The following is a 16,918-nucleotide window of genomic DNA, read 5'->3' as shown; positions in this document are numbered from 1 at the left end:
TCCTAATAAGAAAAGTTGCAACAATGTAGCAAGTAAAAAAAACACAACCATTTAAGAAAAATGTAGCAAATAAAAAAAACGGAGGTAGTATATTACAATTTACAAGAACGCACATATCAATTGCTTGTTGTATAAGTTTATAAATATTGCATTTGCACAGGGTCACTCACCCATAAGCCCAACAAGCCCCAAAACCGCCCCCTCCTCCCAACAATATTGAAATTTTTGCTTCCACCAAGATTTAAACCTTGTCTCCCATGTGGGAGATAAGAAGTCATAGCATTGGACCCAAGGGTCCTTGGTGGAAAAAATTGTATATGTAACTACCAAATTATATGTTTATTTATACAAGTATTATACTTATATTCTTAAGTATAGGCAGATTGGTAAATATTGTATACTTATTAATACAAATATATTAAAAGGCGTACATAAACAAGAAACTGTGCCACGTGGCGCTCTCCCTAGAGATTTTTAGTTCATGTAATCCATGTACAATAAAAAAATTTAGAAATTGCGTAGTATAGGGTTTGATCATGACACCTCAAATACATAAAGTCTTAATCACTAGACTAAGTTGTATTTAGTGTTATTATCATAAAGTATTATATTAATAAATGAAAATTTTTTTCTTACCCGGGGCATAGCCCGGGCCTAATAACTAGTTAATTTACAAATGTTGTATACTTATCAATTTACAAATGTTGTATTGTTGTTTATAAATGGTATATTCTCAAATACTGAATTACCAAAAAGCCCTTAATATATGTGAGCTTAATTCGTATAATTGTTAGAGATTGAGAAATGCTCCTCTAAGGGCCTGTTCTCTTTGACCGATTATTCATAAAGTAATTGTCTTTTTACTCTATCTATCTTTTTTTTAGTTGCTACATTTACTTTTGCATAATTGCCAAGAAAACATAAATTAGTTGTCTTTTTGTTCAAAAAAGACAAAATTAAGGGTATAGAGGTAAATAATATGTGGGAAAGTAGAAATATTTAGCAAATATTACAAGTAAATTGAGACACTAAAAAATGGCAAAATGCAAAATATAAAATATAGCAACTAAAAAAGAGATGAGGGAGTAATCTACACATTTTGTTTTTGTGATATTTCTTTTTAATCTACACATTATTGTGTTTTTCTATTCTTGGTAATATAATTAGAGGTAATAATGGGCCAGGCCGGGCCTCGCCCAAAAAAATTTGCCCATTGGTCGGGTCGGGTCGGGTAAGAAGTCAGGCCAAAATTTTTAGCCCAAATCCCGCTATTTCGGACCAAAATGAACGGGCTTTTCGGGCTGAAATCGGGCCGGGCCAAAAATAGACTAAAACGTCATTTTTGGCTTGTCCAAGCCCGTCCAAAGCAAAAAAATCAGGTCGGGCCCAACCGCGGGCCAAAAACCCAGTCCAAAATTAGGTCGGGCCGGGCCAAAATGATCAGCTCTATTGTAATATGTCTTATCTACTTTCTTTTTATTTTTTACCTATGTCATTCGTTTTTTAATATTTTAACCCACTTTTTAATTTCTCTATCTCACTTTTTAGTTTCTCTCTTTACCTTTTCAGTTTTTTTTTTTTTTTTTTATGTACATTCTTCTTAATTATCCCTAAAAGTGAAGCTGATTAACTAAAAAGAAACGGAGGAAGTGATCGTTTTTTTTTATGATATATTCAGCAAAAAAAATAGTGTAGTTGTTATTAAAGGATGCTTTGGTTGCAATTAGTGCCCCATTCTTTTCGAATGAGATAAGATGAAATTAACTGAACTTAAATTAATTAAATGGAAATGAATTGAAAATAAGTCGAAAAGAACTTGGCTTAGATGTACTATGTTCTTTGTTTACTAGATACTAGTCGTATATGCACGTGATGCGTGCGTCAACAACCTTATGTAGTTCCATATACAAATGAGCATGTTTTTCGAATCTAAAATTATTTTGGTAGTAATTTCAATTATGGAAGTTCTATAGAAATTATTTTTTAAAATTGAAGTTGATCGATTTTAACTGTTTAACACCATCACTGAAAAATTTGGAAGATGATTCATTAATTCCTTGTCAACAGTTTATTATAATTCTTTAACGATTATAGATGTTAAAATGATATTGGTTGAACTTTATAAATACGAATTATTATGTTTTCAAAATATCTCACTAACTTCTTTTATTGAAGATTTTAATTAATTTCGTGAATAATTCCTTGTCGGGCCCAACACGATTTTTGCTTTGGGCAAGCCAAAAATGATTTTTTAGTCTATTTTTTTGACTTGGCCCGATTTCGATCCAAAAAGCTCCGCTCATTTAGGCCTGAAATAGCGGGTTTTGGACACATAATTTTGTGTCCAAATTTTGGCCTGACCCGATTAATGGGCAATTTTTAGGCGCGACTCGGACCTGGTCCGGTCTGGCCATGATCACCCCTACTTCTAGCCTTCTGGAGGTGATCATTTTGGCCCGGCCCATTTTCGGGCCGGGTTTCGGGCAAAATTTTTCGACCCTCGGGCCGGGCCCGACCGTCCTTTTTTTTTGCTTTGGCGAGCTTTGAGCAAGCCAAAAACAACTTTTTAGTCTATTTTTTGGCCCGACTCGTTTTGGCCCGCAAAAGCCCACTAATTTAGGCCCGAAATAGCGGGCTTTGGACACAAAAATTCGATCCGCAATTTAGGACCGGCCCGGCCCGACCATTGGACAATTTTTTTTGGGTGCGGCCCGGCCCGAACCCGGCCATGATCACCTCTATAGCCTTCTAGGCAAAAACTTTACACCTCCTTTTGTCCCTCTAGCATTCCTCCATTCCAGCTTTCTATCTAACAACTCGACGCATTCGGATTTCCAGCATCAAATTACCTTCTCCCAAAACGATCAACTCACACGAAGAGTCAGAGAATAGCACTGCGGGTAATCTTAACTCTTTCGACGAGATCGAAAACTTCGTTCTTCCAAAATTTTCAAAGGTATATTCAGATGTACTTTATATAAATTTTAATGCTTCAACACTTTAATCTTCCACATATTTGAGCATTAATTTTGATTTTTTTATCTTTTAGATTTTACATTGATAAGCTCAAAAAAAAAATCAGATCTTTAGGGTTCATCTCATCATCTGCGATTTTGTGGTTGCTGACATTTTTCGGAAGTTTTCTGTTATGATAACGGTCGAACTTATGTTATGAATGAAGTTGAGTTGCTTTGCTGCGCTTGTTTTGGAATTTTTTTTTTCTTGACTTATTAATTTCATGGGTGTTCTTGATTGATGAAGTTGAACCATCTTGCTAGGTTGTTCATTGACATTTTTTAGCTTTTTTCTTTTTTCTGATGTGTGAAATTAGATTAATTAGACTAGAAATTTAGCTAATCATTGAAGTTCATAAGAGTATAGGACATGAAGGAAAAAAAAAGGGGTACATTTTCCACATATTTGTTGATAGTATGAGCTCTCTTATCTAGAAGGCAATGCAATAGAAGTATTTGTTATGCCCTTTAGGTGATTATTGGTGGGATTCCTATTTTCTAGTAAGTAAATTTCTAAGAATGATCAAGTTGTCAAGCATAGGACGACGGATTCAATGATAGCTTGTGTGATCAATGAAAAATGTCTTGTCCAAAATTTAAAGAATCAGTTCATTTGCATTACCTAAGAAAGCTAGCTCAGGTCTAAATCTACGCTAAGCTGCCACTATGATAGGAGGAGAATGGATATTTTTCCGAAATGTAATTGAAGAGTCCCAAGCATGCTGGTTTTCGTCAATTAGTTAAAAACCTGATGTCATATAAAGTTGTGGGGATATAAACTTCAAAGTAATTTGGAATTTTTTTTCTTCCTACCATTCAACTTTATTTGGAAACATCAGTTCTTAGCTTCAATCAATTGACTGTCAATGATAACATAAACACTATAATAGTGTTTCTCTAATCTTTCAGCGTAGTTATTAGCTTGAATATTTTAGAGGTGTTAGTCTTCAACAAACAGATGCAGTTTGTTTTACTTTTTTTTCTGGGTTGGTTGACATTATTATGGTACTAGGTAGCATATTTATCAAATGGAGAAGTTTGGTACTTAAAGTGATAATTGATATTTGATACAATGGAGGTACAAGCTATCAATTTTTATCTAGATTGGACTTCTTTTATAGAGGTCTATGGGACTATATTCCCAATATTGATTTTTGTATTGAGAGTCACAATAGGCGTAGTAGTAATTGTGTGGTAGATAGAAAGAGAACTTTTTGCGGGTACAGATGTCTATATGCAACAATGTTGTGGACCTTAATAAGCTGCTTCGTTGAGTCATATCAATTCTACTTAGTTATTAGTAGTTCCTTTTGGTTGTCACCTTGTTTTTGCCAATTCCTTGGTTTTCTTTTATGGATTGCTATGCTAAGTCCTGCATTTGTTGGACTTCTTATGTTAGGGGAATTGACTAATGTTCCTTTTCCAAGTGGTCTACAGCTTGCTTCCCAATTGATAAGTTATGAGAGAACCATAAACTCTGTATGTGTCATCAAAATACTTTGTGTAATGCATTGGGACATACCATACTTTATGGATATGAAAAGCCTTAAGAGAACATAAAAGGCAAATGAAAAGGTTGAACATTGCAAGGTTTCTTATTGCTTCAAGAGTATTATTATTAGTTTAGAATGAAAACCATCATTGTTTTTGAATTTATGAAACAATAGTTAAAAACCCAGGATGTTTTAAATTAAACCAGTCCCTACTCCCTACAGCCAAGAGTGATTCTAATTCCTACACATTGGCTGAGATAGGATACAGATAACATAAGTGAAGAATAATGGTTTTAAAATTAGAAAAAGTGTTTGTAATAATCCCAACTTCTATTTATATTTAATTTAGAGGATGCCTTCCTACAGTGGTCCATATACATTGGTGATTCAAGTTGAAGTCTTGTATTTGTCCATTTAGATGAACGCGACATGGTCCATCTTCCATTAAGATTTTGGATAGGTATTGCAAAATTATTCTAGCACCTTGAGTCACCCAATGTCATTATACACTTTACTGCTATTATTAGCTAGTATAATCAAACATGTCCAAAGTTCAATATAATTAACTAGCTAAGCTTACCACTTCAGTCGGCAGTCCTAGTGTATATGCTAATGTTCATCCGTGCCTCTTTCTCAATGGCTCCAGCCAAGTCTTTTGTTTGCTAAAGAGTTGTAGCACCATGGTGAATGCATGTGAATTGATGCATGATGGGTTGCATAAGGGTATGTAAATTAAATAATGAAATTTGAATTCTTAGAAGGTCTTATGTTTGCAATCCAACATGTTTATGCTATTATGGATGTAGCAATTCAGGTTGCTTGTATACTTGACCATTAGCTGGAGTTATTCCATTAATATGTGCTTTTACTGCTTCCTGCTTTAAGAGGAAAATCTTTCCTTTGCTTCTTGTTTGGGCTAGGCTTTGTAGTACTAGCTATGCTGCTTTCCGCTTTAAGAGGAGAATTTTCCGTTTTGCTTGTTTGAGCTAAGCTTTGTAGTAGCAGCTATGCTTATTCATAGGTTTATGCGGATAAGAGGACTGTGCTGGATGGCGTGATGGTTGGTTAAACACTACAAGCAACTTGCCCAAACAACTGGATTCTAACAACTATAAAATCACTTCAAGGGTTTAGGAATACATTCTTTATATAACCTTTTCTTTAGTATAGATTAAGTTGCATTGTTACTCCTCCCATTGCTAGCTTATATCATACTCCTGTTTTGTGCAGTGGAAGAAAGCTGATCTGGTTACACAACTTGGTAATTGGATATGGAATTTGAAGGAGAGGCCGGAACATCTGTATATCCAGAAGGTTTCTCAAACGAATGCCATTCAAAGACCAGCGATGTGAATGCTGTTGGCGCAGTCAAGAAGTTGCTGTTTCGTAGAATGCTGGTAGGTGTAAATGATGGTCGTTTTTTCATGGGGAATTTTCATTGCATGGATAAGCAGGGGAACATAATTTTGCAAGATGCCATAGAGTTTCGAAGTGTTAGACGGTCCTCATCTAATTCACCTATGGAACAACGTGGCCTCGGTCTTATTCTTATCCCTTCATCATGTCGAACCTCTTGTCACATTGACTGCGCTGTTGAAGAACAATTGTCATTGCTCTCTTTAAAGGATATTTAGTTATACTAGTAGATATGGTTTTCACTTTTCACCCTATCATTTTGCTGTTCACAATTCAGATACTAGGACTGAGGGACCATGAATGTAAAATGTAAACTCCTCCCTGTCTTTCAAATGATCTTGCTAAATATGTGCTTCTTTTCTTGGGAAACCCTAAAGATACACCACCATTCCTCCTTAACCAAATATGGCTTCGTCCCATGTTAGTATCTATGGTAATGTTTGTTCATCCTTAAATATCATTTTTTTTTATAGAATTACATCATCATTTATTACCACTTTTGCAAAATATATAGAGTAACTAGGTTAGTACCCGTGCAATGCACGGTTATGAATTAATTTCGATGAATTATGTTGATAAATGAAGTACTATAATACTTTTCCAAGCAAAAATATGTATCTATCCATCTTTATTTCCTCCAATTTAGACATATGAATGTGATAAAGTGAATATCTTGTAAATGATAGAATATCTTCCATTTATATTTCACAAAGAAAAAATATTTCGTCCGTCCCTAAATTATTGGAACCTATCCCTTTTTTAGTTGTTCCAAAAATAGTTACATGTGTCTATTAAAGGAACGTTTTCCCCAGCCCTAGATGAAGAATTCCCTATAATTAAAGTGATCACATACACCAAGTCCTAATTCCTAACATAAAATCATGAAACACCTTGATAGATACAACACATATCACACACATGAGCACTTATATAACTATTGATAAAATTCAAGAAAAATATGCATTAATGTCAACTAAATAATATTAATGTAAATAATATTATGATTAATACTATATTATTATTTTTAATTATTATTATCATTATTATTATATTTATGATAATAATTTTAGATATTGTAAAAACTTTAATATTAATAAATAATATTTATACTAAATAAAAAAAATACTTTGATGGTATAGTTAACGAAAGTATACACGGGTATACATATGGTAAGTTGATGGGTAACTTTGATGGTATAGTTAACGAAAGTTGTTTATAGAGCACAACATATTCATCATAAACTGGCATTCGTGCCTAAACTAAACTAACATACTTCCTCCGTTTTTTTTAGATGTTACACTTTCCTAAAATTGCATGGTTGTAAATAGATGTTACACTTTTTAAAATTTTCTTATTTAGTAACTTTTGCCTTGTGAAATGTCCATATTACCCTTGCTAACTACGTACTTAAAAATTAAAACACTCTTAATCTACCCTATTAAATCCTTACTTAATCTAATCAGATTTTAACCATTCCCACCAAAATTAAAACCCCCAACTACCTTTTCATCTTCCCCATGATCATTTAATAGATTCAACCCCCCTCCCCCAATTGATTCATCCCCCCCATTAAAGTTCTTCCCCAATTCCCCAACCCCTCCAATTCCCTAACCCTAAAACTACGAACTGCATTCTCTCTCTCAAAACTTTATCTTTTCTCTCTCCACTTTCATTTCTCCTCTTCTGATCTTCTCTTCCTCTCTCTACTGGACTTCAGTTTCTCTCTCTAAATTTCTTCACTTCCTCTTCAAATTTCCCCTTTAAACTTCGAATTCTCCATTCTCCTCTTGAAATCCCCACTGTTCTCTCTGTACTTCATCTTCCCCTTCTTCAAAAACCCTAAAAAAATGACGAAGAAGTATGTGCCTAATCTCCAACCCCTAGTTGATGCCTTGTTCCAAACAGACGACGCGGATGAGTCTGATTCCATTCGCGAGTTGATGCATGCGTTTGAGTCTGGGTCTCCTTGGCCAAGGAGGCTCTATGACAGTGGAGATGCAAAGCACTTGCTTCGCCCTTATGCCTTCAAGGCTTTGGTGTGGTGGTTGAAGTTTTCTATCTGGTTACGGGGTTACCAAGGGAATTCCGTCCCTCTTCTTCTTCGAACCCTAAAAAAATGAGTCCCCAATTTCAGCAGATCTTGGACCCCAGACCAATTTCACACAGGTTGAGGCCTAGATCTAGGGTTGAGGAAGAAGGGGATGGGGAAAAAGGTAAGGAAAATCTCCGTTCTACCCATGAGATTGTTTACGCTTTAAGGGCTCCATGTTTTTACACTGTTGGAAAGAATGGTAAAATTCAAGAGGTGAAGGAGAATGAGAAAGAGAAGGAGAAGGAGAAGGAGAAGGGGAAGGAGAAGATGAAGGAAACTGTTGGGTGTAAAAGGAAGGGGAAATGTGAGTGTGTGGGTTTCTCTTCTACTGCCTTCAACGTCTATGACGATGAAGGCACAGTTTATGCTATGTATGTTGAGTCTGATGGGGGGTTCAAGGTCTTTGATGTGGTTGAAGAACTGCAAGATGATGAGGAGGCTGAGGATGGTGAGGGTGAGCTTGAAATTCCGATGAGTCCCTGCACAAGTTCAGAACTTGATCCTGAAACTCATTGCTTCCTTATCAGGAGAAAGCAGATTCTTTGACTCCCTGAGGTTCTATCATCCTAACTCTTTCTATTGCCTTCTGTTTTTCGTTGCCTTTTAAAATTTTTGAGTCCCTGGAATTCCTATTGGTTTGCTGTTGGCTATTATTGGTTGCCTATGAATTTTCTGGTTGGCTGTTTTTGGTTGCCTATGAAATATGTTGGTAGGGTTTTGTTTTTTGTTGCCTATGAAACTGTTGGTTGCCTTCTGTTTTTGGTTGGCTTCTGTTTTTGGTTGGCTATGAATCATTTTGTTGGCTGTTTTTGGTTGCCTATGAATTTGTTGGTTGCCTTCTGTTTTTGGTTGGGTTCTGTTTTTGGTTGGCTTGTGTTATTGGTTGCCTATGAATGTTTTTGTTGGCTGTTTTTGGTTGCCTATGAAACTGTTGGTTGCCTTCTGTTTTTGGTTGGGTTATGTTTTTGGTTGGCTTGGAATATTTTGGTTGGCTGTTTTTGGTTGGGTTCTGTATTTGGGGAAGCCTATGGTGTTGGTTTGGATTGGAGGTTTGAGGATGAACAAATGGCTAATGATGTGATGATGTTTTTGGTCGGCTTGTGTTTTTTGGTTGCCTTATGTTTTTGGGTGCTGAGTTAAGTAAAGTCCCCCACTGTCCCTCTTGCTTCCCCCCTTGAGTCCCAAAATTATTTTAAAAAGTTAAATCCAAATGATGAAGGGACTCATACATTGGGCTTGAAGAGCAATAGATGATTTGCTCCTTATTGGTGTTAAACCAATAAGTTGAGGTTTTAAATCATCCATTGCTTCCTCAATGAGCCATTGAATTAACCCTGATGGATTTATGAAAGACGAACAACTGCGAAAGCATTTGCCAAGGATGTTTTCATTAATCAAGAACGAAAGTTGGGGGCTCGAAGACTTGTTGACATGCAAAAGAATAAAAACAACCATAAATGCTTAACTTCATTAAATGTTTGCATCACTGCTTATACAAACCAGTCCTTCACCATATACAAAATAGTCTAATAAGTAAACAAGAACCCCCCAAAAACTTCCTGGTTTGCTTAGAAGTGTTGCTTCATCTTGTCCATAATCTTTGACAAAAAGTCTTGTAAATAGTATAAATGTGTATTTGTGCAAGTAGATATATACCAAAAAGTTGCTCCCCATTCTTTTCCTTCATACACAGTGTAGTTATGTTCAAAAATAAGTTGCCACATCTTCTGCCCAGTCTACTCTTGATGTGCATCTAAGTAGTCAAATGCTTGTCCTACATTCACAAACCTCTCATTTAAGTATGTAACTGCCTCATCTATCACAGCTTGATCCACTTCCACATTTTCTGGAAGTAATCCCAGTCTCTCTAACTTTCTTTTTGCATGGTGTGGATTCTTGAAATTGTTCCCCCCATTGCACTTTAGTATTTCTACCATAACATATTGTAATTGCAACCAAGTGTACTTCAAAACTTCTGACTCAAAGAAATCATAACAGTCCTGCACTCTTAAAATCAGTTCATCTAGGTTCTTAGGAAATGATTGATATTTGAATTGCTCTAAAAAACCCCAAGTCTAGCACATTCAAGTCAGGGGACTGAGCTGGCTGATTGATGAGTTGGATATTGAATCCATTCTGAGTTGCTGCTGCTATAAATTGTGGGTTTGATGCATGAATGTGAGGTCTAGCATTGTCTTGTTGTATGTATATTTCTTTGGACACACCTTCTGGCCAATTCCTCATTATGGCAGGTATGATAGTGTTAACTATCATATCTCTCATAACTGGTAGTGTAACACTTTCAATTGCCTTTGTCAACATAGTACCTGCCCTTCTGTTTTTTGTTGTATACTTAGCTCTTCCATACTCAACAAAAGAGTAGATACCAAATTTCCCATCATGTATCATCCTTCCCTCACTGTCCTTAATAGGTCTAGATGTGGCACACATGAACATGGCTTTTATCTTAAACCTCTTGGACTGACAGCAACTATAAGGGTCATCTTCAGCAGGAAGCAAGTAAAACTTCTCATATCTGGACTTAAATAAAACCACTTCTCATCTATGTGAACAACATTTTGCATGTCAACAAATTTTGGTGTTGTGTCCTTGTTGCTGGTAATATGTGTTGTAACACCCACTTCATTCTTTGAATCTTATGATCTTCTGTCAGTTTTGGGTGGGTGCTGCTAGTGTGACTTCTCAGCTTGCCCCTTTTAGTAGACTGTAAACAGTGGAGGGGGGGACTTTTAGATATCCAGCAAATGCCCTTATACTTGTCCTGAGATTAAGTGGGACTGACTGAAGCCATTTGTCATCATATACTTTAAGCTTCCTACCACATCTTCCTGCTTTTTTGTTTCTCACATATATGGCATGCCCAACTTCTCTCTGTTTTTTTGCATCTTTCCATATCCTATCTAATGTCATCCTACTTATGCCATGTTTTTTTGCTATTTCTGTTTTTAAACCCCATGCAAATTTACCATTTATTTCAGAGGTAAGTAGGTCATCAACCAACATTCTTCTTTTTGTTAAAGTTAAATGTGGTTTTTGGCTTGATGAACTTACATTGTTTTCTATTTCTGTGTTTTGTTGTTGTGGGTTACCCTGCTGAATTGGTTGGTCTGCTTGAATGCCATCTGCTGCTGCTGTACCTCCATCATCATCATCCTCTGTGTCATCATCATCACTGTTGTAATGTGTCCACATCTCATGCATCAGCAACTCATCCTCCATGCCTTCTATTTCCAGCAGCTCTTGAAGGCCAAACTCCCCTCCCTCATCTGCTGACCCCATGTGATTATGCTGAAGAAGATTTTTTGAAGACTGAAGTTTGAAGTTTTTGGTGGAAACTTCAGTTCTTAATTAAGTAGGAATTTTTTGTAATTGTTCCTGTGCAATGTGTGTGCAGTGATTTGTGGGAACAATCTGATTTTTGTAAAGAAACTAAACCATGGTGCTAAACATTATTTTCTCTCTCCTCATTTTGGGAAATAAGCCCTCATTTAATTTTTGGGGGTTTATATAGAGGATAGAGTTTGGGAAATATAGGCTTAAACAATGTTTGAAATGCTGAATTTAAATTTTTTGCAAATTTTCAACTTTATAAAAATTTTGGAGGGAATTGCAATTGCTGCCAAAAATTTGGCTCCCCATCTTCTCTCTCATCAGCGTGTAAAAAAGAATTGGAGGGAACCAACTAGTGGTCCCTCTTTTCTCTCTCCTCCTTTCCCTTAAACCCCCATGTGCAATGGTCCCCACCCTTTAATCCCCTATACTTATTCTCTCCTAATCACTCCTCCAATTTTTGCCTAGAAAACCACAATTTTTGAAAGTGTAACATCTAAAAAAAACGGAGGAAGTATATAGAATATTAGTTGAAAGCCAATCTTAAGGCTAGACATCTAAATAACAATTTACACAAAGTACATGTTCATAAAAAACATTAAGTGGAAGTATCATATTCTAAATTAAGGTTCACTAAAGAAGTACCAAAATATTTAGCAAACCCAATTTCATTAAAATGATTTTCAATCAAAAATCTAATTCACAATCAATTAAAAAGAATGACAACTAAAACCATATCTTCATTGGTAAAACTGAATTATAAAATTTACCCAACTAATCATATAAAGAGAAACTAAAGCAAGAGAAATGATCATAAAGATTAAGTCAAATAAGAACAAAAAGAAGTAAATAATAAATTGTGACTTATCTTTGGAAATTTGCATGCGGGTACATTCATCTTTGAAGACACCAAACGTAAATGTCAATGGACTTTAAATTCATCTAAGTACAGTGGCGGAGCCACGTAGTAACAAGGGGTAGCACGTGCTACCCCTGCTTTTTAAAAAAAAAAAAAAAAAAAAATTCAAAAAATCGGAAAAAATCGCAAAAAAATAAGGAGCGCGTTTCATTTGGAAATTTCACTCTCTCAACTCCTCAAACTCAGTCTCTCTCTCTCTCTCTCTCAAATCTCAAACTCTCAACTCCCATTCTCGGTGTTGACGTGCTGTGTCGTCGGAAAATTGAGTCTCGCCAGTCGCCAGTCGTCGGTGTAGTCAGTCTTGGTTGTCGTCTCGTCGGAGAAAATGGTAAGTTTGTTGTTCCGCGAATTATAATCTAGATCTAGCCCTAAATTTGAGTTTCCTCTTAACTTTGGTTCTTAAATCTTAATCCCCTCTTAACTTTGGTCGTCGTCTCGTCGGAAAATTTGAGTAGTCAGTCTTAACTTTCTTTCTCTTTCTTCTCGGCAGTCGGCTCTTCAGAAATAGTTTTCTCACTTAAATTGGTCGGCGACGGCGAGAGTGACGGCGACAGTAGCGACATAGTTGCACTTTGGCGGTTCGGCGTTCCGAGATCCGGCGTTCAGCCACTGCATTCAGGTAACTTTCTATCTCTTTCCTCTAAAATTGTTATATGGCAGTTTTTTTATTATTTAGGCTGAATTTCAGAATTTTTGGAAATTGTGGTATGTGGATTTGTGGAATTAGTAGTTTGTGGATTGTTCATTGTTGTGGAATTTGATTGTTCATTGTTGTGGAATTTGGGTTGAAATTTTGATTGTGACTTGTGAGGTTGAATTTTGATTGATTATTGTCGTTTTTTTCATTGTTAGTTACTAGTTAGGCTGAATTTGTGGAAGTATGATTGTTAATTGGGTTGAATTTGTGGAAATTTGTTAGTGATATATGATATATCATATGGTGTTGAAATTGGGAATTTGTGGAATTTGTTAGTTTACTATTATTGTAGTTGTGGGAATGAATAATTAGTGAATGAAAATCTATATTTCAGAAGCAGAAAAGAAAATAAGGGAGGGATATTTCAATTTTTTTCCAAAGGAACACCTAATGAAAATCAAGTTGAAATTGGGAATTTAGTAATTACGAACTTTTTTTTTTTTTGAGTTTCTAGTAATGTAAAGTTGCGCTACCCCTGGTTTAGAATCCTGGATCCGCCCCTGTCTAAGTAGTTGAAATTATTTGTAAAGAAAGGAAGCAGTGGAGGCCATAAGGGAAGGGGAAAGGGACTGTTGAAAGTCAGAAGCAGTGGAGGCTGGAGGAAGGAAAGAAACTCCTCTTCTGATGGAACATTCTAGAGAATTTTTATTTATTTTTTTCTATAGAGTTTTGAGCAATTGCGCGGGAATAAGTTTCACCAGATATTGACACCTATACTTTTCTTAATCATTAATGCATAGTCTTGGGAAGGGGGAGTTAAAAAGTAGGAATAGCAGAAAAGGAAAAAAAATAATGACATCATTTATGCATTTAGGCGGGAAAAAATTGCTAGAGAAATTGCCACATCAACAGCTTGAGAGGGAAAAACAGAGATAGTGTTTTCTCTTTTAGTATATACTTCCTCCGTTTCTAAATAAGTGCAACATTTCATGTTTTCACGTTTGCCAATGCATTATTTTAACCATTAATATCTTCAATTATCAATAAGTAAAAATTGATATTAAAAAAATTCACGTTCAGACGAATCTAACAAGATCCCACATGACTATGTTTTTCCTAAAATGTAAATCACCAAAGCTAATTAAAGTTTAAACTGTGAATAGTAAACACTATGCAAATGTTGCACTTATTTAGAAACGGAGGAAGTAGTAACTAGTTTTGGGACCCATGCAAAAATGCACGGGAAGTGATTTGCTTAATAAGACAAAATTTTCAATGAAACGAATAGCAGACAACAAATTTTGTAATGAAAGAATAAGTAAAAGTTATATTAACAAACATTACAAAAATGTGTATGAAGTTATACATTTTGGAACACTTCCTTATAAACAACATTTGTGGTTGTTTTGCACACATTATTCTCTTTATCAAAATAAGAATTTTAACCTTTTTTGCTCGTGACTCGGGAAATATCGACATATAGCTGACCATGACTGAAAACAGGCCTTAGTAAATACAACCCGACGTGCGACAATGATTGTCCTTGACTTTTATTTATTGTCATGGCAAAACACACAGTCACAGGAAATTGCCGTCTTTGAAATAGGAAATTTTGTTGAGTCAGACGGTGTCAGTGTCATTTGTGGGATGAATACCTTGTCACCAACATTGCTCCCTGAAATGACAGTAGCTTCAATCACTCGATTGCCTAAATGCTTCACTACCAGCCTCGTGCCATTACACAATCCAGATGTTTGATCAATATTACGAAGCAACATGATCGGCACACCAACTTTTAACTTAATACTATGATTTGGCAGGCCCGAGCACTTTATTGTGTTTAAGAATTCAGTAGAATATATATCATGAGCCCCTAAGTTCCCTTCATCTTTACTAATTGCATCACAACTCAAGTAAATTTTCTCATGACCTGGAATCGTGGACAACACATGATCATTAACCTTCTCAACTATTTCATTAGCTGGAGCTAGAATTGCTCTTTCTTGGAAGTATTTGGCTTCCCAAAGGTGATCAGTGAGTGAAGGGTATGTGTTGTCGACAATCGATGATATGGGGTCATCTCCACCGTCTATAAAAATATGTTCAGTGATTTCAATATCGACTTCTCCATCATTGGGCCCCCCAGCTCTGCCATCACCAACGCTCAGTATGCATTATGAGAAGTCCCTTATTTCATTAGCGGTAGACGAAGAAGAACATGATTGAAGTCTCATATTGCGTGTAAGCTTCAAAACCTTACATGAATCCCATAGAAACGAAGAGTTTAAGGTCGCAAATACTATGTCTTGCCTTGTACCCTTGGGTATAACAGGCAGAATCTCTTAAATCACCACCAAAGACAACAACTTTACCTCCAAATGGTCGATGCAAATTATCTCGATCAATAGCTTGCATAATGTCCTTTAAACTCCTATCAAGTGCTTCAAAGCAATATTTGTGCATCATTGGTGCTTCATCCCAGATAATTAGCTTTGTTCTCATGAGCAATGCAGCTAAGTCAGAACCAGGCCTAATAGCTACACACGTAGAGTTTTCACAAGCATTGAGTGGAAGCCCGAACCTTGAATGGGCGGTTCGACCTTTTGGAAGAAATAGGGACGCAATTCCACTTGATGCTACAGGCAAAACAATTTCATCCATCTTCCTAATTGCAGCACACAATGTCCTCCAAATGTATGTTTTACCCGTGCCTCCATATCCGTATGCAAAAAACACACCTCCTGATTGGCCATTAACAGAGTGCATTATTTCATTGAAAACCATTAGTTGTTCTTCGGTTAGACATGGAAACAGTTTGTCATATTTCAGTATTAATGAGGGTATGTCATATGAAAGCTCATCCGCTATTAGCTTATTTTGACCTTCAAACACGACTAATTCATCTGGAAATGGCATCTCACTGAATTTTCGAAGGCTACTGCCATTACTTTGGAGTTTTTTCGTTGCACAATTATTAAACATGCAAGTAAGCGATAAAAAATGTAAATACGCACAGTACTGTAGCCTGTACCTTTGTTTTTATGAATACGACGTTGTTTATATAGAATGTCATCAGATAGTAGGTGCCATGTCTTTTCCCATATGTCTTCTGGTTTAGATAAGCTACCAGACATAAGTAACATGCAAAACAGATTCCGCAGATAATGCCCCGTTTCTCTAAAGCTTGCCTCTGTTATGGCGTCTATGTATTCCTTGTCGTCATCAAGCAGCCCCCTTGCGTAGCAAGCTTCTTTGAAGGTTGGATACACTAAACCATCAACGGTTCTTATATCCTCGTAGCAAGTCGGACCTTTGACAAAATTAAGGAGCGTTCTTAGATAGTATTTATCACCGGAACTTGGAGCGACATGGTATACCGTGCCAAGTTTTTTTGACAAAATTAAGGAGCGTTTTTGGACCCGTGCAAAAATGCACGGGAAATTTTTTGTTTAATGAGCATGTTTATATACCAACTACAGTAAAAGCATATAAAAGATTCTATACGTCCACTCGATTTAATATACGCTTATGTACTACTCGAAACTCAAATGAGTTTAACCTCTATACTATATTAAATTAATAAACTTTGAACGATGTATTGAAATACAGAATAATCCTATACATATTTAACCAAAAAGAAAGCATCAATGATTTACACAGAAAGACAAAAAATGCTCCTTTATGTTAATTATGAAGTTGTTTTGCAAATACATGACACTCTTAGGTTGTAGAAGACTTATCTATATATGTCATTAGCTGTAATATTAGACATATCATGTTCTTTCTCACAAATCAGTATTATTATACACTTTCTACCCGTGACTTTAGAAATGACCACATAAAATTGGTTATGACTGAAAATCGAACTTGGGAGATACAAACTCATATGTGATAGGGATATCTTTGACTTTTATTTATAATCATTGCAAAACACAATTCAAGGGAAATTTTGTTCCGTTTGACAGAATGAGTGTCATACGGGGTATAAATACCATA

The 16,918-nt window shown here is 35.9% G+C and overlaps 1 protein-coding gene and 1 pseudogene across 4 annotated transcripts; one reads left to right on the top strand and one right to left on the bottom strand.

The window, feature by feature from the left end:
* The first annotated feature begins 2,759 nt into the window (after positions 1-2,759).
* Positions 2,760-6,327, top strand: LOC104890752 (uncharacterized). 4 transcript variants are annotated; one of them, XM_010676334.3, is made up of 3 exons: positions 2,760-2,956; positions 5,546-5,635; positions 5,738-6,327. In XM_010676334.3, the coding sequence occupies exon 3, from the start codon at positions 5,779-5,781 to the stop codon at positions 6,139-6,141; it is 363 nt and encodes a 120-aa protein (XP_010674636.2). In that variant the 5' UTR covers positions 2,760-2,956; positions 5,546-5,635; positions 5,738-5,778; the 3' UTR covers positions 6,142-6,327. The 4 variants fall into 4 exon arrangements, with proteins under 4 accessions (XP_010674636.2, XP_057250361.1, XP_010674637.2 ...); XM_057394378.1 differs by having other exon boundaries at positions 5,529-5,635; XM_010676335.3 differs by having other exon boundaries at positions 5,513-5,635.
* Positions 6,328-14,363: 8,036 nt separating this feature from the next.
* LOC109136011 (uncharacterized) lies at positions 14,364-15,838 on the bottom strand (annotated as a pseudogene).
* Positions 15,839-16,918: the final 1,080 nt, after the last annotated feature.

This window comes from Beta vulgaris, chromosome 4 (genome assembly GCF_026745355.1).
Source record: "Beta vulgaris subsp. vulgaris cultivar EL10 chromosome 4, EL10.2, whole genome shotgun sequence".
Lineage (NCBI taxonomy): Eukaryota > Viridiplantae > Streptophyta > Magnoliopsida > Caryophyllales > Amaranthaceae > Beta > Beta vulgaris.
Note: the sequence above shows the minus strand (reverse complement) of the source record. Positions and strands in the feature narration are given on the sequence as shown.

What these genes read in the sequence shown, in the direction of transcription:
- LOC104890752 (XM_010676333.3), top strand. Translation starts at nt 5,779, where the DNA reads ATGGAATTTGAAGGAGAGGCCGGAACATCTGTATATCCAGAAGGTTTC.